Source organism: Dermacentor andersoni, chromosome 8 (assembly GCF_023375885.2).
Source record: "Dermacentor andersoni chromosome 8, qqDerAnde1_hic_scaffold, whole genome shotgun sequence".
In the NCBI taxonomy this organism is placed as follows: Eukaryota; Metazoa; Arthropoda; class Arachnida; order Ixodida; family Ixodidae; genus Dermacentor; species Dermacentor andersoni.
This window is the reverse complement of record NC_092821.1, coordinates 117,477,116-117,504,790: the sequence shown is the minus strand read 5'-3', so window position 1 is coordinate 117,504,790 and position 27,675 is coordinate 117,477,116. Positions and strand designations below refer to the sequence as shown.

Genomic DNA, 27,675 nt, shown 5'->3' with positions numbered 1-27,675 from the left:
GTTCGTCCGTTGTTCTCCTTGGCGCCTTCGTTGTAATTTGCGTAGACGCACATATATGTATTGTTATACGTGGCATGAATACACGTCTGCTCAAAACGGCAATGACTGGGCGTGCGTTGCAGGGAAGTTTTCCATCGGCAGATGGCGGTATCCGTCGTGAAATTTCGCGGCTGCCGCAGAACCCACAACCGGAGGTATCCTTCAGTTCATGTCGATTGTTTCTGTTTTCTCACGTGCGCAGACTGCAGCGAAAAAAGAGCGACTATCTACACTGAGCTGCCGCCCCCGCTGAACACCAGTGCCAGGAACAGCACATCGGTCAGCGGCCTGCAAAGGATGTTCATCAAGCTTCACGGAAGTTTCGGATTCATCCTGGTTTCGACTGATATACCAGAAGGTACACGTGATCAACCTTGTTAGTAATAAAAAGAAAGTGTAACTTAATATAGCGCAATCACAGAAAAAGAAAGAACACGAATGCAGGTACAGGAGAGGCGTTGTTGTCGGTTTTTTCTGCGTTCGTATTCTTTGCTCCAGAAGGGAGTGTTTAGCCCCAGGCTTATTTGCTTATTTGCGAAAAAGTAGAACACAGAGACGAGTACGCGTAAAGACGAGACAGACGTACAAGTACTACGTGCGTTTCTATCTCGTACGTACAAGTGCATAGCCTAAAATTGCTAAATTTTTCCCAATGTTTACACTCGGCACCGAAAATGTGGCGACTAAAGTTACATATATGGGAAACTATAGCCTGCTAAATAATTTACGGATAATTGTGGTGTCTCTTATGGCATGAAATTTCAGTGGGTAGCCCAGTCCTAGTGTTCGCCTGGAAATCTGCAGACACCCGCTGGGTGAGAAATCTACGATTTCCTCAGAGCTTATCCTAACCAAAAATGGGTTGTCAATATTAAGAATTCTGAGTTTTTCCCTCAGTAAAAGCGCCAAATTTTTTGCCATGACCCGGTTTCTGAAAAAACTACCCCTAATGGGCACTCGGTTTGTGCGTTTTCGCACAATCAGGTTGCCCACCCTGTTTACGAGCTTCCGCTCTCCTGTGGGAAAAAATACATTGGACAGACCGGAAGGTGTCTTAATGAACGGTTACGTGCACATAGACTGAACGTGAGAAATAAACGTGGTCATCTGTCAACTCACTGTCAGGAATGTTGCTGGACGCCCGTCTCTGGGTGCTGCCGTGTTTTTGCGAAGCACAATATCTGCGAGAGATTACTGAGGCTCAGGCTAGGACTTGAGAGGTGCACCTGACAGATACGCCCGGTAAACATTGTTCTCAATAGTGTAGCAGTTGCTAAGAATAGTAGTGCCGAATGTTTGTGAAGTAGGTCCGAAGTAGAGGTAGTTGCTTCAGGCTGACATCAAACTACTCTAAACTTAAGGTATGAGGCCAAGTGCAAGTAAAAGAAAGTTTAGATGAAGATAATGAACACAGATTGCTAGTCAGTGTTATGCCTATTATGCAGCATACTTTTTTAGGCGCACCACAGCCTCATAATTATTTTTCTCTAAAGTTAATAAATGTGAGTTTCGCGTACGCCAGCGCTCAAACTTCAATTTGCCTCGTAGCAACAAATATATTTTTGGCAGCAGTATTAGTGAGCCGTTGAGCTGTGCAATGAACTAAAACCAATCAGATCCAGTGAATGCTCGGAGTACAGTGACTAAATTATAAAGAACAGATACTTTTCCAGTTGACCCGTCTGCAGCCTGGAAGCTGGCATCACCGCAAATATCACTTGACAGGTGGGGTGACGGTGATTGACACTTTGCTATAACCGGGAGCTTGATTTCACTTCTTGCAGTTCATTATTGACTCAACAATGGGAGAAGTATGTGCGCAAACTTTAAAAAAATCTCTAGTAGCAAAAAAGGTACATTATTCGTATATCGGATAATTGCAAATCAGTGTACGTTTTGAGAACATGAACAAAAAGATTTCAGAGAACTGCATAGCGCACAAAAGACATGAGCCAAAATATCCTGTGTTTGTAAACGCGTCTCGTTCCGAGTCTCCTAGTCGAATTTTGCTAGCGCGGCACCTCGTATTTATTTCATAGCTTGTTTTGCAGCCTCGGTAGTGCGACGCCGCGTTCGTAGCACACAGTGATGTCTGCTTGTTGATTAACCGAAAACATTTGCGTTTCTAACCTCTGTGCCCTCAGCAAGCCTTTACTGTGGCTACCAGAATGACATAGAGGACGACAACACATGAGCACCACTAAAGGAGACAATTCGCCACGTCCTTCGTCATCAGCGAAGAGCCTCCAGAGTGTAAACATGTTTCAGATGTAGTGCGTCCCTTTTGTAAGAGTTAACGTCGAACCCTAGGCCTTTGGTAGGAGTCGAACCTACGACCTTTGGTCGTTATTAAGGAGAACGTAATTAATGCACGGTTAAGGTACTCGACCCCACAGCCTCTGGTGTTAATGTAGTTAATTAAAATGTAGTTCATAAAGGCCCTCCAACGAACGACCCTTGGTGGAGAAGGAAAGTAATTTAATGATTATATCGTGAGCACGCTGGTTTTGGCCTTCATCCTCTTTATCATATGCAAAATTGGCTGTCATGTTTTTTTGTCCGCCTCTCCCACATAATAGGGGGGGGGGGGGGGCGGCACAGTGAGCCACCTGTACATAAACCTTGCTAAGAAGCTCAGCTTGTGTCGTGAGGTCAATACTGTACATGCTGAAATGCTGTTGCCTGCGACATTCTACCGCGTTTGAGTTTCTTTATATCTAGGCGTCTGTGTTATCTATCTGCCTCACAGTACCTCTCTCCTTTCGCAGGCATCAAGGAGGAAGGAAGGATTGAACGAGATCTTGTGAGTGTCGCAGTAACTGTGAAATAATTTTTGAAAAGAAAATTTGACAGCCTCGCGATAGTTACACGTAGGTGTAACGAACACATCGTGCATTTACCCCTGAAAAAAATGTTCGCATCTGAAACAAATCTTTTACTTGTGCTGACAACGAACCACATAATACGGGCGCCGCGTTTGCTCGAGTGGCTTTGTCATGTCGTGTCGTGTCGAGTGTCGTGGGACCGAATCCCGCCTGTGGCGGCCGCACAGTGAAAAACGGGCGCGAAATGCAAAAATGCCCGCGTAACGTGCATTGCGCGCTCGTTAAGGAAACCAAAGGTGGTCTGACCAAGCCAGTGTCCTTCACTACGGCGTGCCTCAAAATCAGAACGTGGTTATGGCACCTCAAAGCCTAAAAATAAATTCAACTTAATCATGGAACCGCAAACATTCACCTGGCCAGAAGTTTAACTGTCAGCCTTGTGATTCGTTTAGTCCGAAGTGTACCTGTCTTTCTTTTACAAATAAAGTTGAGCTTTTTCGGGAGTACCGGTGCATCAAAATCGTGCGTAGCATGGAAATCTCCTTGAGAACAGTACTGATATAAGAATAAGCCTACGGTGTGGCGTGCGCGAATGCATCACCCGCTTTCCTGGCCGAAACGGAAACCGATCTCCCAGCGTAGTCTGCACAAATCGCGATTCTGATAGGGTGGGAAGAAGTGAGCTTATTCAGACACACGATTACAAAAAGACACGCATGCGTAATACCATCATGTCTGGAGACCCGACGCTTACTTAGCCAGAGTGCTTTAAGAATTCAGTGCGGTGCACGTTTGATAGTTAGCCCCCACCCGTACCTGTAACTTTCGTCAGCAGAGCGTACACAGTCAGTTCACGGGCAGCAACAATTAGCAAGGCTGTATGAAACGGCTTTTTTAAATTCGTTTGGCTACTAAACTCACTCAGTCGACGAACTAAAGTGTGGGGCTTCAGGTGCAAATTTGTAGCATTCATTTCGTAGACAAACACATCTGGACTATCTTTCCACTCACGGTCCAAATGATCTTTGTTCTGCGACAGTAAGCCTCGCGGTTTAGTCCGTCCAGCAATATATAGCGTCCCTTTATGGAGCGCGAATGCATTTGCTGTGCACAAAGAGTACGACTCACGCTCGCCGCTGCTTACACCTGTTCGCCGCACTTCCTGTCCAGTTGTGGCGCCTGCTGCTCCAATCGCCGGGCGTGGTCGTATTGGGTATCTTCACCTTTGTGTTCGCCGGCGCTGTGCCACTAATCGGAGTGGTCGTGCTGTGGAAGCGCTGCTCGCAGCCGCCGGAGAAGAACGAAGAAATGGTCACAAGCACTGAAGACGGAATCCGGAAGACAATGTTCGCTCTCTGGATACTGATTGTTTGCCTAGCGTAAGTGGGGCGCGGTGGCGTGCGTGCTAGACAGGTATTTTGGATAAAATATGTATGTTCGCAAAAGTGTTGCGTTTGAATATTGACTGGCGTGCTGAATGATTCGCTCAACATAAACGTGCACACACATTTGACGTGTGTCCGCGACGGTAGGGGAAGGAATAACTTTTGGAGATAACGCCTGCGGTCTTCATCAATTTGTAGTCGTTTACTGCCACAACAGTAACCTCTCGCAGCAGACCGTGACTTCCAACTTGTTATTGTGCCAAGGCACCCAAATTTCGTATTCATCCGCAAAAGTATCGTGATTTCTCGCGGTGTGATTATCCCCCCTCCCCCATCCCCCTCCCACGAAGTGCATCAACAGACGCCACCATGCTTTGAGTCTGGGATGCCGAATTCCGCGCTGATTGGCGAGCGATTCGAAGTAGCCCGCTGTTTGATCTTTCATCTCTTCACGGAAAGCGGTCAGAGGGACGCGACTTGTAGCGCCCGTGGCTACAGTGAATAAAGTCTCGTTTTTCTTTCTTTGACGGGAGACGAAGATGAGTGGAGGTTGGGTGAAGATCAGGGCCGTCGTTATCGGCTTTCTTAAACAAAATGAACCCTACAACTGGATCTGAAGTCCAGTCACCTGCTCTTAGTTGTCGCAGAGAAACGAAACCCCGATATTTCAGAACCAAGAACGTTTACCACAGTGAACCTGACGTTTGCGGACAAAATTGGCTGCCTTCTCAAAAGCGACAACGGAGGCTCATGGCAATTGTGTTAGTGTTCCATATTCTCTGAGAGGCTATACAAAGGGAATATTCGCCTGACTATTACGTTTTGAAAAGGTTCGCGGATTCCATTAACTGTGTTACTTGGCACATAAGACATTCGGTGACAGCTAGAAATATAAATTGCTTAGCTCTTTCAACGTATGGCTAGTCATTACCACTTAATCATCTTAAAACATGCCAAACTATTTCTTTAAAAATTTTCGTTACTCAGGATGATGTCTGCCGGAGCACTTGTCACAGTGCGACATGCACCTGTGGCATTGGACGCGGCTAAGGATCATGAGCGGTACCTCGCCAACAACTTGCCCGCGGTCTTAGAGAAGTCATCACACGTAAGTGTGCTTTTTCATCGGGGAGGCATCGAGCGTCTGGTGTGCGCATTTTCTTGAATAGAAACGCCAACATGCGTAAATGTCAGGGGACCTAATAATAATGACCGGGGATAATCTTTCACTGTTGACTGATTGCCACGGAGGAATTTTTAAATATCTGAAAACAGAATTGTAGCCCATATGCTGTAAGGTATTTTATAGTATATGTTGAGCTACATGTTACGTTCTCTACCTGTCAACGAATGGGAGGTAAACCTTACCATTGTGGTGGTGCAAGAGATTCTTTATGAAAAATAGATTGCGCTTATTTGCCTGTCTCTCGGTAGTCGTTACAGCTCTGCTTTGTTCAAACTATCCCGATCACTATTTTAACTTCGCGCGACACGACTCCACTGTTGCTGTATCTACAGGACCTGGCCGTGATAGCCGGCACCAACATCAACGAGTTCTCGAATGCCATTGATCGGCGTACCAAAGGTAAGCATGTTTTGCAGCTTTTACGCGTAATAACAGGCGTACCTAGAACGCTCCTAGAACGCCGCCGTTACCACGCTAATCTGTATAAGCAAATATCTCTATCAAACAGGCAATACAACCAAATAATGAATATAAGAAACTACTGCTTTTCTTTTTGTGCCTTCTTAAGTGAAATTAATTTGGGGATAAACCGTTTTTATTAAATAAATATGGGAAGAAAAGACAACTTACTGCAAGCAGGATCCGAAAGTATGACATCCAGACGGCGCATGCGGTGCTCTGCCAGCTGACCTACGGTTGCGACTTCCCACCCGTTCGCTTTCTGGGGTCAATAATCAAATGCGTCATCCATCTCGTTCATCGAGTGTTCAACCAGGGTCATAGGTGTAGCTCAACTAGTGAAACATCGCACGGGTTGTGCGGTGGCAGTGTGTGTACGTCTTAGTTGTGGCGTCGTTCACAGTCAAGTGCTGCTCGGGTCGGTTTAACAATATGAATAAATCAGTGAGCTTAAAGCGGCAGCGTTATTTGCAATGCCAACAGTTGCGCTGAGGCGTCAGCGGACACAGGAGGCCAGCCCAACGTGCATTGAAACAGAACTTGTGTGCTGCCGTGAGCCCGACAGGGTGAGCGCTGAAAAAAAGGAAAAGGCTCAGTGTTGCCGGTCTCGAAAATGTTCTCTTGCTGAATGCCGTGGTGGTTGGTAGTGGTCTTCTGCGCTACAAGCCTCTCAAATATAATGCAAAAGCGTTGTGCAGAAATGAGTCTGAGATCGATGAAATTATTTTCTTTCTGAAAATTTTGATAGCATTCAAATACGCCTGACTGCTTCTCACGCTTACCGGCAACTGCAGCGTGTGTAACCGTAAAGTTTACCAGGAAACTCTGCCCGCGAGCGCTATGCACCGAGGTGGGCTTTCTGGTAGAAACGCGTCCTGTTGAGTGGGCCGTGTTGCAATAAAAAGTTGCAACGGAGCCGAGCTCCATCTGAATGTGTTGCAAGGAAGCGGGCGCGCCGCTCCGCAGCCTCGAAGCCTCGCCATTTACACGCCGGCGCGCGTAAATGGCGGACGCCGTTGCCGGTCTGTGAATAGTAGAAACGCTGTAAAAAATGGGTTTCTTTGAGTTTTCGCGTAACAGAAATGTTTTCTGGTATATTTAAATTACAATCCAAGGCTAACCTGTCTATAAATTGTGTGTAAGGGGTGCTTTGCAATTCTTCAAGGTATTCCAGCTTGAGAAATTAGTTCAGCAGCTTCCTTGCGCCACAGGGACGGCCTGGGTATAGTTGGTTCGAAAGACAGGTTCATTGCCTGGTAGAAAGGTGCGAGCGAGTCATGGCAATGGAGGGGAGGGTAGACGGTGAGAAGTGCTGAAAGGGTCTGCGCACATGTGTTGTTAGTGCGGCAGTGCAGGAGAGGTGTTGTCGAACTGTGATCGAATATATGTAGTCCGTGTCTAGATGCGCATCTCTGTTATGCTTACTGTGGGAATGATTCGCTACATAAACCATTTTTTTTTTCTTTTCGTAAACACGTCGCAGACTGTTCCGAAGAGGCGGCGTCCACGGTCGACAGCGTTGTCAGCAAGAGCGCTCTGCTGAACTTCGTGGCGACAACAGCCAAGCGTACGTACGGCCTTCATCTTCACCTTAAAAAATGCTTTTCCCCTCGCACAAGTATTGAATGGAGGATCTTTTATACTGACGTGCAGGCTTACTCGGGAAAATTTCAATATTTGCTGTATGCTGCATAGAGCTTTTAAGTGACTTAAGCCTAAGACCCTGCACGTGTGGCAATAGCATCTCGCATTTAAATTGAATGACGGTAAATTCTTTTTTTTTTGCAAGATAATGTACTTACACGCGAGCTATCGACATAATTGGCTCGAATGCCAAGAACATTTACCCAAGTTGCCTGTACTAATCTTCAAGGATGCCGGCATGTTTGTTGAGGGGAACTCCTGAATGTCAGTGCGGCAAAGCCACAAAGCGCCGTACGCCAGGAATGAATCAGCTTTTTGCTCGTGTTTCGTGCGCTGTAGACTTTTGTAACACAGTAGTGAAACCCACTGCGTTGTTGGTACGTACCGCCGCCATGCTTCTTGCCTGGCGTCCGTGATCCGGCAATGCGAAAAAAAAAAAAGCGTGCGCAGATTACGTCAGGCATATTTGACTGGTAAACGTTTATTCGAGCAATAATTTCGAAAAATTTTACGTTGTATAACCACGGCGTGCTTCACCAGCATCGGGTTCCGATGCAGCGTGGCAATGGTGTACAGTTCGTGGACAAATCTAAATAAGCTAAGCTTAGGTTTTCGCGCTACGGAAGATGTTGTGTATTTTGTGTGTCGATCGATTTGCTCATTTGCTAATGCAAATCCTCTAAGCTCATTTTTCCGAATATATATATATATATATATATATATATATATATATATATATATATATATATATATATATAGCTTAAGCAACCCCACAAAAGCAAATGTTATTTTCATATCAAGCGGAAGCAATCATTCTTTCTCCAAGCCCAACAATGAGTATTGTCAGGAACATTAAAAAAGTAATGCAATTTACCTATCCGGGGAACGCTACGCGATTACAGAATTAACTGAACTGCTTGGAAAACTCGTGGGGTGGAAACGCAACACGCCTGGCCAACGAATGACAAAGATGGCGCAAATATCTCGGCGTACGAATACGCGTCGCAAGCGCAGGAATTGAGGCAATTGTAACGACCCCTCTGAATGCGGCTCAGCAAGTGGAGAGCCTAAATTTTCTTATGTAAAATTTTTATATAACAACCTTACGAGGCCTCATGTTAATCGCTGCAGGTCTCATGGAAATCGACCGGCTGATCCGGGCAGTTGATGAAGCGGCCAACCATCCCGACCTTGGGCTTGTGTGGGCCAGCATACACAACGCGTCCGTGTGCATCGACGATGCGATGAAAGTATGCACAGGACAGTGCGACGCGCAGACGATGGGCGAAATACAGAAGCAGCTGCACGGCCTTGATCAGTTCGCACAGGGCACAGAGGTGCGTACAGCTGAAGCTGCAATTGCGTTGGCATTAGATGCATGGAAGAAAAAAATAAGTTGCATTTGGAATATAGAACACAGGAAAGGCTGGCTATCGCAATCATAAAATAAATTCCCGCGACAAAAATGTGTAGCAAAAAAGAAAAAGAAACAGATGGTGAAAGAAACCATAGTGAAGGCATAAACGAAATACACTATATATAAAAAAGCTAAGGAATTGCATGACATACTACAAGCATTGTTTGCGCATGATAGAACGTCAGCGTGCTAATCTGAAGAAGCGGAGCTGGTTAGAAGAATGAAAAATCGTTGTGCCTGCGGTCCTGCAGGAAATAGTAGACATACACCTGTGCACATAGCGAAGCTTACAGCGCATTGTGGAAGATACCACCTGTAGTACGTGCGAATAACTTCCACCACTGAAAGCCGAACAGATGTGTGTAAATTCATATTAGCGTGCTGAAAGTAACTTTAGAAACCTCGTTTCGCGATCATCATGTACGAGTCGCGAAAAATACGCTTATCCGGCCTGTTAAAGCGGCAGCTCAGGGTACTCTGTAGTCTTACTGTGCCCCCATGATTTGGTACTTCTTCTCTTTTCTATAGTATTGCAAAAATTTAAGCCTAGTGGTGAAAGAAATATCATAAATGAAATTCGTCTTGCAGGTCAAAAAGGGGCTTCTTTTGTTCTTTGTCGCATTATGGTCAGAATTAATCATCACTACTGATGCAGCTGCCAGTTTGGCGAGCGCTGAGAAAAGAAACGTCATTGACGACACCTCTCACTGATTTTTTTTGTGAAATACAGCTTGGACTCAAGGAATCCGAGTTGTTGCGGTATAATGTTGCCGAGGTCGCTGTCGAAGAGTCCAGAAAATGTCGACTAGGTTATGTTCGGCAAGGCACCTAGAAGAGGTCGTAGGAAACCCAACGAACTTCAGCCGTAACTTTGCTATATGAAGTTTGGCTGTGCTCGATGCATGCGGAGGACATCTTTCAAGGCAGCACTAGCAATGACACTTCGCTAGCCCGCTAGATCCTATGTACACATCTCCGAACCACGCGCGATCGAGAACAGTATACAGCTGTTCACTGAAAAAGTGAACAGCTGTATACTGTGTACTGTATACTGTATACTGTGTACGAAGACGCGAGGACAAGCTGAGAAAAACGCAGGACGATCGCTAACTCACGACGGAAGTTTATTCAAAACACATGCACGAATAAATATGAAAATTGAAACAGAGCAAAACAAGGCTATCATCCTTAAAACCACGTGTTACCCCTTGCACCGGACTGAGTTGGCCAAGAACCGAAACTCGCTGTCAGGGAAGACGACGGAAGTAGGACTGACGCGCTTGTCTCCGCTGATAAGTATATGGAAGGCGTCCATGAGCTGACGCATGCGTTGATCCCTTTTCCTGAATAGAATTGTTGTTTTGTCGAAGAGCGGTTTTCATTTGATCCTTTGATCATTCTTGCCACACGTGCGGCAATGTTTTCGGAGGTTATCAAGGGAATCGCCCCCAAGTAATGTTCCGTGTTATCCGAATCTTCCATTAACGCATCGTCCGGATTGGACGATGTACAATGCGCCACAGCATAATGGAAACTTGTAGACAACTCCCCTGGCACAAGGGACGTCCTCGCTTGTCTTCCTGTATTCGCGCAAAATATTTCAGTATGCATTTCAACAAATAAGCCCAAATACCTGCTTTCGGCCGGCCGTCTCACGTGAGAACGTCGGCGCGCACACAGTTTGTCATTTCGGTACCAGCAAATCTTCTCTGGGGTGGTCGAACGCGGCATTCAAAGCTATCACCGCCAATGCTCCTGCCAAAGCATCCTCGCCTATCTGTTTCACAGCGCGTGGCGCGGTAGGAAACGTAGCGCACGATTTCAATAGGCGATAACCGAAACGCGCCGCTGTGCCCTGCTGCAGATTGCGGCTACGTACGTTTTCTAGACGCTAGATCCCATTTGAACATGAAAGGGCTTGAGGGGCACGCCATAGGGAACAGTATGTAACCGACTCTCGGACATGAGAATGACGGCCAGCACAGTTTCTTATTCCTGTACGAGTAAATCTCCGCCCGGGTCGTCACACGCCGTATTCGTAGCCACGGCCGCCAAACCTATTGCGATAAGTCCATCTCTTTCACAGGCGATGATCCAAACGCACCTCAGTTCTTCGCTGCAGGAAGCGCGATGTGGGCATCACGTTTCGCTTCGACGGCGTCCGGCGTCGTGCGCCATCTCGATTTTCGTTTCGGTTTCTCGTCGCCCTCTTAAAACACCGCGCAACAGGAAAATAACAAAACGCGCCTCGTGCCGCCGGAGCGCCAGCAGCTCCATGCGCGTCGGCGTCTCGGGCCGCAACGATCTGCGCAGCCTTTCGTATTACGTGGAGGGCAACACTAACAAAGTAAATTACGGGGTTTCACATGCAAAACAACGATCTGATTATGAGGCACTTCGTAGTGCGGGTCTCCGGAAATTTACCCAACAAGAGTAGAGTCTGTCAAATTTTTTCGGATCGTACGTTTTCCCTGTCGGTACGTTTTTTCTCGCGGTGTTTTCTTTCAAAAACGTAAGAACGATGTTGTACTGTACACTCGAGCAACTGTGATTCCATAAGTCCATAGGTCACATAAAGAAATTGGCGAGACGTGTCAGCATCGAAGTTGCGTTCTCATCCCGTCACCAAACTGACAGACATGTCGACAGTGATGATAAAGTGCAACCAGCCTCCGACATGAAAAAAGAGGAGCCTCTTTATGCTCTTCCAGACAAATATTGTTTTCGAGATTTCCTTGACCTGTAGAAAAAGCACTGTAGGGCAAACTCGGAGGTTACGTGAACATTCCTACTCGCCAAAATGAACAACCGACACCACCATGTTCTTGCAATGTACTTATTGAATGTGGGTGTTCACCTCTGTTTGATAGGCCCTGCACAATTATCGAATAGCGTTCACAGCGGGCACGTGATATTTCTGGAGCCTATGTCGTTGAGGAGAAGGGTGCCGCATTTGTTTTCATCCCATCATTTTTACACCATGACAAGGAGGTGCTACATCGCGACAAATAGCATCCGTTTGAATTTGGAATTACTTTTTGCCTCACTACGCCCCCCCCCCCCCCCCTTGTATTCTTTGCAGGTAGTTTATAGGTGTGGGCTGTTATCCTTACCTGGTCTTGCTTTTGTTTGTTTTAATATTTATTTTCTGCTGTGTGGCGTTGTTCACGAGTGCCTGCGTCCTGCCGTCGTTATGCAGTTTACGACAGTTGCCGTTCGGCAGTAGTTGTTGCCTCATTTGGTGATCGAAAACTCGATGCTGGTGTTTCTTGACGTCGGCTATCTACGATGGTTCCCGCCTTTTACCATCTATACATTTTCGCTTCTTTGAATAAAACGACCAGTTCGTAGTCAGACCCATATGGTGGTCCCACTTAGTTTTGTCCATCTGTGCTGTTTGTTATATGTGTATTCATTTATCCATTCCTAAGGAGTCAAACACGCGATTCCCAAAACATTTTGCCCGAAGTGTGCTTTTGGTGTACTTGTAGCAGATCCTACCAAATCCTAATTGTATTAACATCACAGCGATTTTAAGAATACAGTCAAAAGACTTTACGAAGCCCTAAAAATTGGGTTTGGGTTTCTTAACCCTTTCAGACACTGTCAACACAGTTGTGTACAGCAAGATATTGCATCAGCAGCAAAATCACTGATTAAAGTAATGGTACCTAAAATGCATTGCCTACACATTGAAACTCCTATTATTGGAGCTATGCTGCGATTTCAAAATCGCGTAGAATGTTCTAGCAAAATTAGTGGGGAGGTAGACGGTTGGGTGTTTTTACTCTGTCAGTATGTTGTATGTAGCGGGTTCACATTTTTCATCGTTTATTCACGACGACATGCGCCAGGCATAATTTTCAAGTGTTTGGACAAGTGCGTTTCAAAACACGAAATAGTTTGTTCTCATATTTGAGGTTCTGTAGCGAGTTCTCGTATGTAGTCGAAATAACTGTGATGAAACTGGCTGAACAATTGAAAATTCTTAATCTTATCTGCAGCTGTACTTTTTCTATCATTTTGAATAATAAAGAGCTGTGGTGAAAGCAAGTTTCCAATCAAGGGGACAAAGTGGCGTCTGAAAGGGTTAAAGAAATATGGCGTAATATATTACATACATAGACAGTTACAGAAACAATAATGCAGGGGTAAGAAATCATTCAAAAATTAATATAACACATCAGATAAAGAAAACGTGATAAAAATAATTTAAAGAGAACATTACTCAGTGAGGTATGGATACAACGTTTAGTGATGAATAAATATACGGAAGAGCTGGTCATTATTATTAACAGACTAAAACGTGCTATTATTAAGACTAAAACGATCATCTTCATGTGGTCGGGATGGCATCAACGCTAAATTCTTGCAAAACACTAATGAGTACAGCTCTATCATACTGAATTACATTTTCACCAAATCGCTCAACGATGGATGCTTGCCCAAGGATTGGAAAGTAGCCAAGGTCGTGCCTTTCTACAAGTCTGGTGACGCACACAACCCAAGCAATTATCGTGCGATATCACTAACATCTGTTCCTTGCAAAATATTAGAACATGTCATATTTACTCACTTAGTTAACTTCTTGGAGTCGAATAACTTTTTTCATCCATCCCAGCATGGTTTTCGTAAACATTTTTCTTGTGAAACACAGCTGCTAACATTTACTAATGACCTTCACGCGTTCCTTGACGCCGGCCTCATCACTGATTGCATAAACTTGGATTTTGCAAAAGCCTTTGATAGTGTAAACCATGAGCTTCTTATACTAAAACTAACCAGCCTAAACATTGACCCTTTAGTACTACACTGGATACGCGACTTTCTTTCTAACCGCACTCAATTCGTCACGGTGAATGGAACCGATTCCCTGGAGGCACCTGTTTCCTCCGGAGTGCCACAGGGTTCAGTTTTAGGCCCATTACTGTTTTTGATTTATATTAATGATTTACCTACTAGCATCGCTTCTTCTGTCTGCCTTTTTGCTGATGATTGTGTTATCTACCGCAACATTTCTGATTACACTGACACAATAATCCTTCAAAGTGACCTAAATAATATTTCTGCTTGGTGTGAAATGTGGAAAATGAAGCTTAACATTCTTAAATGTAAATCAATGAGAGTATCGCGTAATAACATGCCTTGCCCAAACTACTTTCTTCACAGCACGGAGCTAGAATCCGTAACTACCTATAAATACCTCGGTGTTCATATTACTAATGACCTTTCATGGAAGTACCACATTGAGCACGTAACATCAAAGGCCAATCGCATGCTTGGTTACCTGAAAAGAAACTTCTCTCTCGCACCTTCATCACTCAAGCGACAGTTATATATCACTTATGTCCGATCTAATCTCGAATATGCATCGTCAATCTGGGACCCTGGCCTTGCAACTCTTACCAATAACTTGGAGGCAATGCAGAATCGCTCAGCACGTTTCATCCTAAATAACTATCATCGAACTTCCAGCGTCACTAACATGAAATCGATTCTTAAACTGCCCCCGCTTGCAAATAGACGGAAACTATCTCGACTTGCATTGTTTCATAAGATCTATCATCATAATCATGTTCTTAGGACCCGTCTGATTAAACCGCCTAATTTTGTTTCACCTCGACTAGATCACCACCATAAAGTCCATGTCCCTCACCAAAACACTGCAACATACTCGCACTCTTCCCTGCCCAAAACCAGCCTCGACTGGAACAATCTTCCCGCCTCATTAGTTAACATTACCAACTGTGACCATTTTCGTGAAGCTCTTTCCAGCGGAATTTAACGCATTCCAACATTTTTTTTTTCTTTTCTCTATGTTGGTTGGAAACTTCATCTTTTATTGTCTCAATCGGTTGCAATGGTATTTTCTTGCCGTAATCATTGTACAAGCCTTGCGTGACAGTGTGAATTTTCGTTGTTATTAGAAATGACCTTCGTTCCCATTTTTGAAAATTTTTTTTGATTGTGTATGTGCAAATAACTGTATTTATGTTGAATGATTGACCCCTCCCCTCTATAATGCTTGTATGCCTTGAGGGTACAATAAATAAATAAATAAATAAAGGTTAACACAATTAAACACGAGGGGGCATCATCACTGTCATCCTTAATTATCCGAATTCAGTGACTTCCATCTTGACATCCTACATAATCGCTGTTATCGATGTAAGACAACGAAATTGTGTCGTCAAGCTGACACTATCACTGCCAGTCACAGCTGTCGTCCTCGGTGCGTAATCGTCGGGTTCCATTCTTTCGTCAATGCTGTGACCGCGTCGTTGTCGTACCCGAAACTGATTCGTTAAAGCCTGCATCTATTTTACGTATGATGCCCGATGAACCACCGAGTAAGACAGGCCAGTTTCCAGTTTTTTTTTCTGAAAATATTGGGATAGGCGCTTCATTTTTTACATGCGTAAGCATTTCTACGCTTAGCCGACTAGGAAAACCACGTGTCCGTCCGTCCATCTCGCAAGACGATCGCTAAAGATAGCTCCCGCCGCAGCGGCCTTCCTCTACAACGCGAACTAAGCGGCGAAAACACATAGCCCACGAAGTTATCGGCAGTCGGTGCTCTCTGTCGAGATCGCGGATCGATGAGGCACTAAAGAGCGACACCGGCTTATAATGATCGGATCATCATCAGCACTCCTGGCTCCGCCATCTGCTGTAGTTTGCTTGCGTCATAAATGCAGCTTGCGCCGCTGTCCGCTGCAATTCGTGTCGCCGCAGTGCTGTCATTTATACTAGTCCAATAAATTTTCATAGCACACATAATGACACCGGGCGGCAGGTGGATGAGCAAGTGACACAATGCGTACGCATATTTGGAAAACTCCCAGAGCAGTTCTTTCGCAATTTTTTTTGGGGGCCAAGTTTACATCAACCATCAAAGTTTATGGGGTTTACATGATTAATGAGAACTTCTGTTCTTTTAAGTAGTGCAAGTGCTGTGAAAATAGTGCAGCGCAGAAAATAAGTATACAAGAAGAAAGGGAACACTGACATACCACTTGTGACGGCGTTCTGTTTCTGTCTCCTTGCGTAGATGCACTAGACTTCGTGCTAGTCAGTGATGATGACGAACCAACACCGCGTCGCCAGCCTCGTTGACTTCCATCCATCGCAAAGGCCAACCCCTGAATTGGAGGCAATCCTCGCAGGCTTGGCAAAGAAGCTGCTTTTACGCAAATGAACTATGCTAGAAACTGTGACGTGCACCAGACGAATTACAACGAACTGCGCGATGCGCTACCCGATCCGTTGTTTTTATATTATGCCGCTGGCTTCCAACAAATTACAAGTTTTTCCGTTTGCGGCACTTATGTAGCAAACCGCCAGCATGTTTTAAGGAGAAAGTCTTTCTAGGCTAATGGTGAAGTTTGTGTCAGCAGACCTGACAGCCGGCGTGTCCGCCGAAGCGTGATCACGCCATATGAACAGAGATTAAGAGGAAGTTTAGGTCGGGCCCAACTCCGATGCGGCCTATTCAAATCGGTGTAAAAAAAAAAAAAAGACGTGCCGAAAACACTTTGTGATCATGAGGCACGCCGTAGTGGAGGACTCCGGGAATTTTGACCACATAGTGTTCTTTAACGTGTGCCTAAACCCCCGTGTGCAGACGGGGGTTTTCGCCCCCATGGAAATGCGGCCGCCGTGGCCGGGATTCGATCCCGTGACGTCGTGCTCAGCAGCCCAACACTGAGCACCACGGCGGGCAATAAACGTAAAACGAAAAAAAAAAACGAAAAGATTTTAATGAAGTTTGTTGCGTTTGAGAGAGAACGGCAAATTCGATTTAATTTCGATTTAGGGCCTGAATTTTGTTACGAACCTTCTAATTTCCAACTTTTAAAAAACAAGACGCAAGAAGTTTATAAATTATTAGCTCTTAATCAACATATATCGCGGTTCTGTAAACGGCATCTTATCATTCGAAGCGTACAAATTTGATATGTCAATTTATATCTCGGGCGAATTTTTTGTAGATTCAAGTGTAGCAAATCAATTTTCCCCGCTTTACGTCTGCTATCAGATGCAATTAATAGAATTGTGATAATATTCGTTGCTGAGTTAGAGTTGTAAACTTGATGGTATCGCTTACTCAAAACTTTCAATTTTTGCCAATTTTTAACAAAAAATTTATAACCTAAATGAAATATTTGAAACAAACAGTCACGAGATTTTCTTTTAAATCCAACAAACCTGTGAAATTGTGAAATTTATTTTGATAGGAGCATCCGAGTTTAAGCTTATATTAGAGAATGGTAGAGGTTAATAATGACTAGTAATGGCTAATGACTACTAATTACTCCGCAATGACAAATACGTCTAACGACGGCTTGAAATGACCACAGTTGATTAGAAACCTCTAAAAATGTCTACGAATGAGCAGTAGCGACTAAAATGTCTACTAATGACTTGTAACGACTACTAGTGACTACGAAATGACCAATATGCCTAACGATGGCTTGTAATGACCACAAGTGGTTAGAAATGACTAGAAATGTCTAGTAACGAGCAGTGACTATAATGACGGCTTATGACTTGTAATGACTACTAATGGCTACGAAGTGGCCAATGTCTAACAACGGCTTGTAACGACTACAATTGACTAGAAATGACTAAACATCCTTAATAATGGCCAGTAATGACTAATAATGACTAAAATGACCTAAAACTAATGACTGTATGACCAACATGTCTAACGAACGCTTGTAATGACCAAATTTGATTACAAATGACTAAACATGCTTAGTAGTGAGCAGTAATGACTAATGACTAAAATAACTTATGACTAGTAATCCCTACTAAATGACCAATATGTCTAAGGACAACTTGTAACGACTAAAATTCATTAGACATGACTAAAAATGCTTAGTCATGACCAGTAATGACTAATCCTGACTGAAATGACTTGTAATGACTGCTAATGACTATATGACCAACATATCTTGTAATGGCCAAAATGCGGCGTTAGTCATCCCACGTACGTGGGCCGATCCCGAAGATGGTGCAATACCGGGCGACACAAGGCGGAAGTACAATTCGCAATTAATTGGCCCATATACACAGCTTCGCGGATCATCCTTCTTAACAGAGTAGGAGGACACTGAGTTTTTGTTGTATTAATACGGATAGTGTCAAGTTTTCGTAATTTGTAGTGTCCTTCGTTTCAGACACAAAAACTGTATTAAAATGATTAGCACATTCAACATCACCGACCGTTTCACAGTTCTCGTTGACTAATGCAATACTGTTAATATCCTCCTGAAGGGTTATTTGGTCAGACATTTTAGTAATTGTTTGGTAGACGACGCAGTCATCTGCAAACGTGCGAATATTGCAGGATTCATGCAGAGGTAAGTCACCAATATATATTAAAAAGAGGAGAGGCCCGAGGACAGATCCTTGTGGAACCCCAGAAGTTACCGGTAGGGAAACGGATGGGCTGTTAATAAGGACAAACTGTGAGCAGTTACTAAGGAAAGCTTCAATCCATCGCAATATCGGGGTGCACATTCGCTAGAGATAGCTTTAGTAATAGTCGTATCTACATTAGTGTGCCAAAAAAAGTGCCAATGGAAAAGTGCCAATTGCGTTTCGCAGGAAAATCTCTTGCGAAATCCGTGCTGTGAAGAATGAAGTTTCCTGCGTCTAAAAATTTCATAATTTCTGTATAAATGACATGTTCCATGATTTTGCTAGGTATGCTTATCAGTGAGATGGGGCGATAGTTGGAGAGTTCTTGTCACCTGATTTGTAGATTGGAACAACCCTCCCCACCTTCCAGTCATGTGGTAGGTTGCCAGATGAGAATGACTGCGAGAAGAGCGAGCACAAACAAGCAGCACTGATGTCTTTAGTATGAGGATGTTAGTTTAAGATTGTCAATTCGAGACAAAATACCATCGGCAAAGGTTACTGATGGCATGACACTAATTGAGGGAAATGACAAGCTAGGTTCATGGGAGAAGACTGACACAAAAGCTGTATTAAAATGATTAGCACATTCAACATCACCGACCGTTTCACAGTTCTCGTTGACTAACGCAATACTGTTTATTTCCCGAGGATTGATCACCTGCCAGAACTTTCTTAGATTAGTGACCAGCATGTTTGGTAGATCGTCGTGAAAGAAAGACTTTGCTTCCCGAATAGCTGATAAGTATGCACGTTCCGCTGCGTAGTATTTATCCCAGGCGCATGTGTTTGTCCAAACTGTTTGCTGCACGGTACAAACGTTTTCTTTTTATTATAAGGTCTCTTCAAAGAATTGGTGAACCATGGCTTGTGAAGTTGCGTTTGAAACGTTATCGTTGGAATGAACCTGTCAGCTAGATCATTTATTTTTTCTTTGAACCTTTGCCAGTTGGTATGGATATCGTGTTTGTTAAAGGATGCCTCGAATGAAATAAAGTACAGATTATCGCGTATAGCCTCGTAGTTGCCTTCGTTATAAAGACGTAGTATTGTCTTTTGAAGTTTCTGGCGTGGAATTGGCGCAAAGTGAAAGGAAACGTGAATAACCTTATGGTCGCTAATTTCCTTCAGATAGGTAATTGACGACAAACTGTCTGGCCGACTTGTTAGTATTAGGTCTAATACGTTAGCGGTGTCTGGTGGGACGCGCGCTGGTTCAGATACAAGTTGAGTGAGGTTAAAATTAAAACAAACATCAAGGAAAGTTCTTGCTTCTGTCTGATTTACGAGAGACGGAGCTATATTGTGCCTATTGATATCTGGAAAGTTACCTCCGAAGAGGAGGAGGTCAGCTTGGGGGTACATTGCTAAGTTGGCAGGCAAAATCTGGGCTACTGCGAGAGGGTCTATAGCAAACGCCCAAAAGAACTGATTGTGGAGCGGCATGACAATGAATGAAGAGGATTTCAATGTTGGATTTGACGCTAACAGAACACGGTAATTGCTGACTGACAGCTATAAGGACGCCTCCTCCTCGTGTTGTCGTGCGATCTTTGCGAAGCACGTTAAAATTCAGTAAATCAGCCAGCACTTCCGAGTCTGGAATGTGGTCACTAAGCCAGGTTTCCGTGAGTACCAGCACGTTGCTTTTAGATGTTAGTACAAGGTTAGACACGTGTTCGCATTTTGCAATGAAGCTGCGTATGTTAGTAAAGTTTACTGAAATAGAAGTGCGTGATATATCTGCTATTCGGTGGCGTCGAATAGACTAATATGACTAATAATGCTTTGTAGTGAGCAGTAATGACTAAAGGAAAGAAGAGAAAGAGATGGACAAAGAAAGAGGCGAATGATAAGAGGAGAAAGAGTAAGCTTGTGCCGTTCTCAAACCATGTGCAGCGTACAAATTGGTAAAAACCTGGAGATTTGACAGAATTGTCCGGCGGTATCTCCCCTTTTTGACTTTAGATCAAGCTACCCCACGGAGTCAAGCAGCTCATGGACAAACTGAAGAACACCAACATGTCTGCTGTCCTAGCGCTGGTCAGTATGAAATTACGTGCTTATTTCGAGGGTGACAACCACTACGTTGAACGTCGACGTCGATGCGTTAGCATTGAAGCTGTGTAGCCATTTGTCAGGTTGGCGTGGATCAACCGGGCTCACCTCTTGCGCTTCTACTGGACAGGCTGCGTCACCTCGAGTCGCCGCCGCGAAGTCCGCATGTAGGAAGATATGTTAAGACTAGAATGTTTAAATATACGACACGTGTTCGATACCGCCCCGCATGTTTCGAGTGCTTATAATTCACTGACAGCTTAGTGCGAGTACCTGGATGCTGTGAACAACGCGGAAAGGAATGTGATAATGTGATAATGAGCATAAAAAATTCGCCGACGATTACGATACTCCCTCGTTTGAAATTGTAGCGCAGCTAAATACGTGTCTTATTTTGCGATGTACGGAGGCCGACAATTTAAGAGCACAGTCGACAATCGTCGAAAATGACTTGTCGAAGGTTGCAGTGTAATCGCTGGGGCCGCGTGGCTTCGGGAAAGTACTACAGAATTCGCTTCGCGCGTACAATTAGACTACAAAATAGTCGCTAACCATGGCATTCGAAACAAGTGCGAACAACACCAAACCGAGCAAACGTAATAAGCGCGAGCCAGAGCTGAAACGAGCGGTCGGGTGGGTCCGCATGAAACCAGCTTCCCGCACGCCCATTAGTCAAGTGACCGCTCTCATTGGTCTGTGCCGTTGGCTGCACCCGTCTTTAATCCGCCGATCCGCGTTCGATCTTTCGCTGTTGGGCTCGTTGGCTGCCGACACTCGTCGCATGAACGGGGCATTAAGAGATGTGCTCGAAAAATTAGATGTAGGAATATCACTATGGTATGGCACGAAGCGATACAAGTAAGATTGAAGTGATAAAAGTGAAGGATGTAGGACAAGCTTTTTTAAGTAATGGCAGGTGGCTGCCGAAGTCCGAGAAAGTTACCCTTCATGGAGACTATTTCACCAGAACAAACGGTTATATACCAATTCGATGTATACTGCGTATAAAATGAGTGCGTATGGTGTCCCACTTGGGCATCATGTCGAATATTCTCGGATGACCATCACGCAATTGCATGCAGGACATGTGCATTCGAAGGAGGATTTATTAGACGTGTTAGTTACGTCGATGTGTTGGCCACCTGTCTTAAATTCTTTATAGCGCAAATGTTTCAGGCCGATGCATGCAGTGAATCTCGACGCCCGCGCGGTGTCGTCACGATCCCATTTCCAGCGCGCTGACGCCAAAAGCGGTCGCATTCTTCTACAGCGCAGCTTTCAAGGGCTAGCTCCCCCCAGGATCATGTCCATGTGTAGACAAAATCACAAAGATAGCGCAATGCTGGGCCGACCCGCGGCTGAAGTGAAGCAGTCGTTAGGCACTCCTCACACGTGGGCTGTCCCCGAAGGTAGTGCAATGCCGGGTCAGCCCTCGGCGGAGGTAGAGCAGGCGGTGCACTCCCGTACGTGGGCCGTTACCAAAGTTGGTGCAATGCCGGGCCGACCCGCGGCATAGGTGAAGCTTGCGTTAAGCACTCCCCACACGTGGGCTGTCCCCGAAGGTAGTGCAATACCGAGCCGTCCCTCGGTGGAGGTGAAACATGCGGCGTTAGTCATCCCACGTACGTGGGCCGATCCCGAAGATGGTGCAATACCGGGCGACACAAGGCGGAAGTAGAATTCGCAATTAATTCGCCCATATACACAGCTTCGCGGATCATCCTTCTTAAGAGTAGGAGGACACTGAGTTTTTGTTGTATTAATACGGATAGTGTCAAGTTTTCGTAATTTGTAGTGTCCATCGTTTCAGATTCCTTCAAGCGAGAAGGCAAGCGAGAACATTAACCGTTCTACAGAAGGTTGGTTCGCTACTTTTATCATTTCATTTGCGGTAGCGTGTGTGCAACAAATTTGTACAAAAATAGATTATACAGTTCAACGAACTCTCTCTATAAGCTTCTTGGAACCCAGCATGCCTGCAAAAGTACCTGTACTTTAGGACACATATAGGTTCAATGTTCTTGATGCTTAAATGAAAACTGTAAGAAGTAATTTATTGATGAATTCAGCCATAACGGAAAAGGGTCAGTGACAGGCAGCACAGAAAAAACTACGATTGAAATCGGCACTCTGCTGTTACGCACTTCCAACTAAATGAACGACTATGTAGGTGCAAAGGATAAACGTTGTATGGGATACTATCTGCCAAGTCTTAGGTGAAATGCTACTTTTGCGCAAATGCCTCATTGCGTAAACTACTGTGGTCGATTGTGCAGCTGGTCAGGCTAATCGCGAGCCACGGACAGACCAGATTTGTTAAAATTACGCATTTCCTGTTAGCCTCATGCAGTCGAATTTACGCGTCAGCCCTACCACTAAAGGAAACGTTACTGTTGCTACTTGAGCTGAGTTTAACTGCGCGATGAAAACTACAAGCGGGAACGCGTTATAATTTCGGAAGCCACCAGCGCGTGGGTGTCAGTGACATGGCTTGTGACATCACTTTATTTCCACGTAATGCCAAGGATTGAGGACCGAGCTGCAAGTGTTCGCCGGCCACATTGACAAAATCATCCGTCAGCTGGATGCTTTGGCCAAGCGGTCACTGAACGTCACAAAGAACCTCGTCAGCCTGCTGGAAAATGTCACTGGTGACGTCGCGCCGAGTCCAGGCGTTTACCAAGGTTTCGTCACCGCGGTGGCCGGCATCACTGCAATCATCGTGGGCCTCTACGCGTTAGGTGAGCGAGAGTAGCGTTAAGCAAGCAGCACGGAAATCGCGGTGTGTGAACGCAGCACACTGAGTCTTGATAGCCAAACCAAGGGGGGGGGCGGGGTGGCATCCCGTAAGTGTTCACCTAGTGGACATGTCCATTTCGCCTGCTGATGAACTGCCCATTGGTTGGGGGCACTCGTCTCCTTCTCACACGAACACGAGCCTCGCCGATTGGAACTCCATGAGCATACGAAAGTCCACTAGGTGGGCCCTTGCGAAATAGTACAATGAGTGCCGGATTGTACACGAAGACATGCTGTTTAAGCATGCAAATAATGCCTTATTCAAGCTCATAGGCAACACACATTATATATATATATATATATATATATATATATATATTCTTTTTCGTAAACTGTGCCTTGCGTCTAACTGGTCTCTTCTATGCAACGTGTGCGCGTGTGCGTGTGCGTGTGTGTGTTGCCTATGAGCTTGAATAAGGCATTATTTGCATATATATACTTTTTCGTAAACTGTGCCTTGCGTGTAACTGGTCTCTTCTATGCAACGTGTGTGTGTGCGTGTCTGTGTGTGTGTGTTGCCTATGAGCTTGAATAAGGCATTATTTGCATACTTAAACAGCATGTCTTCGTGTACAATCCGGCACTCATTGTACTATTTCGCAAGGGCCCACCTAGTGCACATATCCATTTCGTATGCTCATGGAGTTCCAATCGGCGAGGCTCGTGTTCGTGTGAGAAGGAGACGAGTGCCCCCAACCAATGCGCAGTTCATCAGCAGGCGAAATGGACATGTCCACTAGGTGAACACTTACGGGATGCCACCCCGCCCCCCCCCTTGATTTGGCTATCAAGACTCAGTGTGCTGCGTATGTATATATATATATATATATATATATATATATATATATGCCTTATTCAAGCTCATAGGCAACACACACACACACACATATTATATATATGTGTGTGTGTGAAAAAGGCATTTTTTGCGCACCTAAACATGTCTTAGTGTCCAATCTGGCACTCATCTGTTCAAATTGATTCTATCGATCATCCTATTGGCAGACCTTCCATTTCTTACCCAGGGTTTACCACTACGAAATGAATACGTTTATTACGATTGTGCTATACTTGTTGTTAGGGATCGCGGAAAGGTCACCGGAATTGTCCCAAACGATGTACGCAGTCAAAATTGTTTTGTGGAATCGGGAGCCTTGTCAAGCGGTCGCTAATAGTACTTTTCCCCTCTCACGTCTTCCATTTGTTTTGAGAACTGAAATGTATTTTTGACTAGCCGATAAATTGCTTGATCGAATGTATTTCGTGAGCATCGTTTTTTTTTTCGTTCCTTCCTACCACCAGGCAACCAATGCCTGATGCTGCGAGCGCCTACCGGCGTTTGCAGCTTCAGCACTGCCAGCCGGGTCATGCTGGTGGCAGTGTTCGTGTTCGTCGTCTTCTTCCCGCTGTCCATGATCACCTCGACTTTGGGAACCTCCATTGGCATGGTCGCCGACCAAAAGCTGTGCGTCCCCGCGCAGAGTCTGGGGGCGCCTGGCTCGCATTCATTCATCGAATTCCTGGCCAACAGTCTGGGGAGCAAGGTTGGTTGGCCGGCTTGCGTGACCGCACTGAAGTTAAATCTGCTGGTAACGTAATTAAAACAATACTTTTCAGACACATGTTTCTACGGTTTGTGGGATGCCCACAGAATAATGTTCAGTTCTCCTTAAACGCCAGATGTGGACTGAATGAACCTAGAGTTTCTCAATATATGGCGTGCCCTATGATGACTGCGCAGTTCTAGCCCGTAATGTCCCAGCGTTGTTATAATCCTGCATCAGCATCTTCATACGCCTAATCTTTGTCAAGAACGGAGGCTTCACCGGCATTCTCTGGTTACTGTTTCATCAGGAGAATATATTGAACGTACGTCTTCCCCATGTTTGTCCTTCCGGCTGCAAGGCACTGAGTGCCTCTTCAACTTTGCGACCACTTTTTCTCATCAAGCAAGCTATTGAGCTGCCGTCATTAAGTTCGCGTCGTTACCCCTGGCCATCGTTTGGCTAATCTACTAGTACATCGGTTATTCGTTCTTGTCATTGACCCTCCACAGTGAGTTGTCATTACGTATCAGTCCACGCACAATTTAACAGTGCATAAGTACATAAGGGCGTGACTTATACTGAATTCGCCGAGTATAAGGTGAGCATAAGACATAACATATTGACAGTGTAATTGGTGGTGATGTGTTTTAAAATTTACGATTATTTTTATAGTGAGTGCTGTATTCTTGTGTCATATCCTAATGCCATCCTTAAATCGCGAGATCTTGTGGGCACATCAGTAGACACACAAACTGGCGGCGCCGACAATGCAGATGCCGACAGCTACAACGGGGTTACCATGGCAAAGTGTATATTGTAATCCATTTTGTCCTTGCTGGAAGTTCGTCGCACTTTTTATCAAGCAGTCGCGCTGGACTCGCATGTGTACGTTTAATTACATTCAAGGCTAACCACCCACTTTTTTCCTCTTGGCACTTTGGTGACTGTGCGAAAACGGAAACACAGCAGCGTGACACACTGAGTATTGCGTACATAACCAGTGTGTAAGTTATCTACTGGGCCAGAGAGCAGCAAGTCGTTTATTCAGGCCGATACCCAGTGGCCGACGACTGATCTCCAAGACAGCAGCCAACACATACCTAGTGGCCCAGGGTAGTCACTCGGGTGACAGGGTGTGTGAAAGAAGTGAGTTAGAAACATACCAGAACTGGAAGAATTCCCCAAAGAGTGCTAATCCCAATTCATTTCATGCTGAAATTACAAAGGAAGGCCCCACGCTTCGAATCTTCCCCTACCATGGAAAGACGGGTAGCGCGGGTCGTGTAATCACTATGGGTGGCTTCATCAGTGCCATAACGTAAAGTTGCGCTTCGTCTAGTTTTCTCAACCCCATTTCTAACCGCTAACGTTTTTTATGACGCAGAAAGCAATCAGTCTGCGGAGATGCATAATTCTAGCGCATTGTTTCGCTCACGAGGTAATATTTCTTTTAATATTACCAACCTTCAGAACCCTAGTCAGAAATTCGTTTGAAGGGAGTACGACCATTTTTCAGCAAGTCCGTCCATCATGCCTGTAATGGCTGTTTTCCTGCAGTAACTTTCATAGAAAGCATTACCGCCACTAATGTCCACCGCCTTCAGGCGTTGCAAGTTTTATCATTTTCTACCAAGAGCACAGATATCGCTCCTACCGAGAGCACACACATCGAATCCAGGAGGCTTGTTTAGTTACTTCAAAGGAATTCAAATACTTAGGTGTTTTTTTTTGTCACCTTGGGCTTGCGATGGACCAGGCAAAGCAATTATTTAACGAACAAAGTGACGTCAGTGCTTGGTTTCTTGAGGCGGAATTTCAGTCCGCTGCTCAAAGGTGTGAAACAATTGTATTTCATATATGTACGATCAACACTCGAATGCGCGGGGGAATGTCGGGACCCTTACATTTCGGAATTAACAAACTTGAAAAAAATACAAATAAAGGCTGCCAGATTTGTCCTAGGAAACTATGACAGGGAATTCAGCATGACAGAGGCTAAACATACTCTCAATGACCGGACCTAAAGACTCATAGGAGAAATCTGCGTTTGAAATTATTATGTAGCATATATGATTCCCAAAGTGGCATTAGTCGAAATACATGACACCACCTTCATATATATGTATCCCTAAGGAAGGATCGCCCTTTGAAAGTCAATGAATTTGCTTTTAGGGGTGACGTCATGCGGTATTTTGTTTGTCCAGACAGCACGCGCCCGGAATCCTGTTCCACCTGATGCGTTAATTGCATCTGTTGATGCTTTTTACCATGCTTTGAGTGTATAAATACCCTTCTAGAAGCTGTTGTATTTCGAAGGAAATCCCCTCTGCTGCAATGCCTTATTGGCGATGCAGGCACTGAATAGATCAATAAATACAATCACATTCCATAAGTGATATTGAGGCGTGAACGTAAGGGCATACAGAAAAGGCCTCCAGCTAGCAATTCGACTGTATGTTCTACACATACCTTACACGTCATATTAGCTTCGCTCGACAGGTGTGCTCTCCTGAGCTGCTGAAATGTGTCTCTTGTTTCCTATTAGGGCTATGGTGCATCCGTAATGCGGCGTACTTGTCTTTACAGCTCGGATATCTTGGCTAACAGGATGAATTAGCCCATCTGCTGCGCATTGAAACTTACTTCAAGCTTGCTAATTCACATCGAATGTGGTGGTCCTGGGGCAGTCAGTAGCAAATAGAGCCTTGAATTGTCAGATATAGCTCATACGTGTTGAGAATGCTGCAGAACTTGTTAAAATACAACCGAAGCGGCTACTCGTACATAGCAGCTACTCATAGATGGTTTTACTGCACGTCAGGTCTGAATTTGTTACCTGGAAGAGACCTCCAGGCAAGAAAATGTTCAGCTGAAACTAGAAATTTCTATTTTA

General features: G+C 44.8%; 2 protein-coding genes across 7 annotated transcripts in view; one reads left to right on the top strand and one right to left on the bottom strand.

Moving 5' to 3' along the window:
* The window catches only part of LOC129384330 (uncharacterized), a 463,248-nt gene that overhangs the window by 31,409 nt on the left and 404,164 nt on the right, over positions 1 to 27,675 (bottom strand). The window lies entirely within an intron of this gene.
* Positions 1 to 27,675, top strand: part of LOC129384396 (uncharacterized) — a 76,171-nt gene that overhangs the window by 12,296 nt on the left and 36,200 nt on the right. For all 4 annotated transcript variants that reach the window (XM_072289855.1, XM_072289852.1, XM_072289851.1 and 1 more), the window contains 11 exons: positions 242 to 397; positions 2,808 to 2,842; positions 4,035 to 4,243; positions 5,237 to 5,357; positions 5,768 to 5,834; positions 7,378 to 7,461; positions 8,670 to 8,875; positions 20,350 to 20,424; positions 22,250 to 22,298; positions 22,965 to 23,180; positions 24,538 to 24,779. In XM_072289855.1, the coding sequence (XP_072145956.1) occupies positions 242 to 397; positions 2,808 to 2,842; positions 4,035 to 4,243; positions 5,237 to 5,357; positions 5,768 to 5,834; positions 7,378 to 7,461; positions 8,670 to 8,875; positions 20,350 to 20,424; positions 22,250 to 22,298; positions 22,965 to 23,180; positions 24,538 to 24,779 (1,460 nt within the window). The remainder of the gene's footprint in view (positions 1 to 241; positions 398 to 2,807; positions 2,843 to 4,034; positions 4,244 to 5,236; positions 5,358 to 5,767; positions 5,835 to 7,377; positions 7,462 to 8,669; positions 8,876 to 20,349; positions 20,425 to 22,249; positions 22,299 to 22,964; positions 23,181 to 24,537; positions 24,780 to 27,675) is intronic.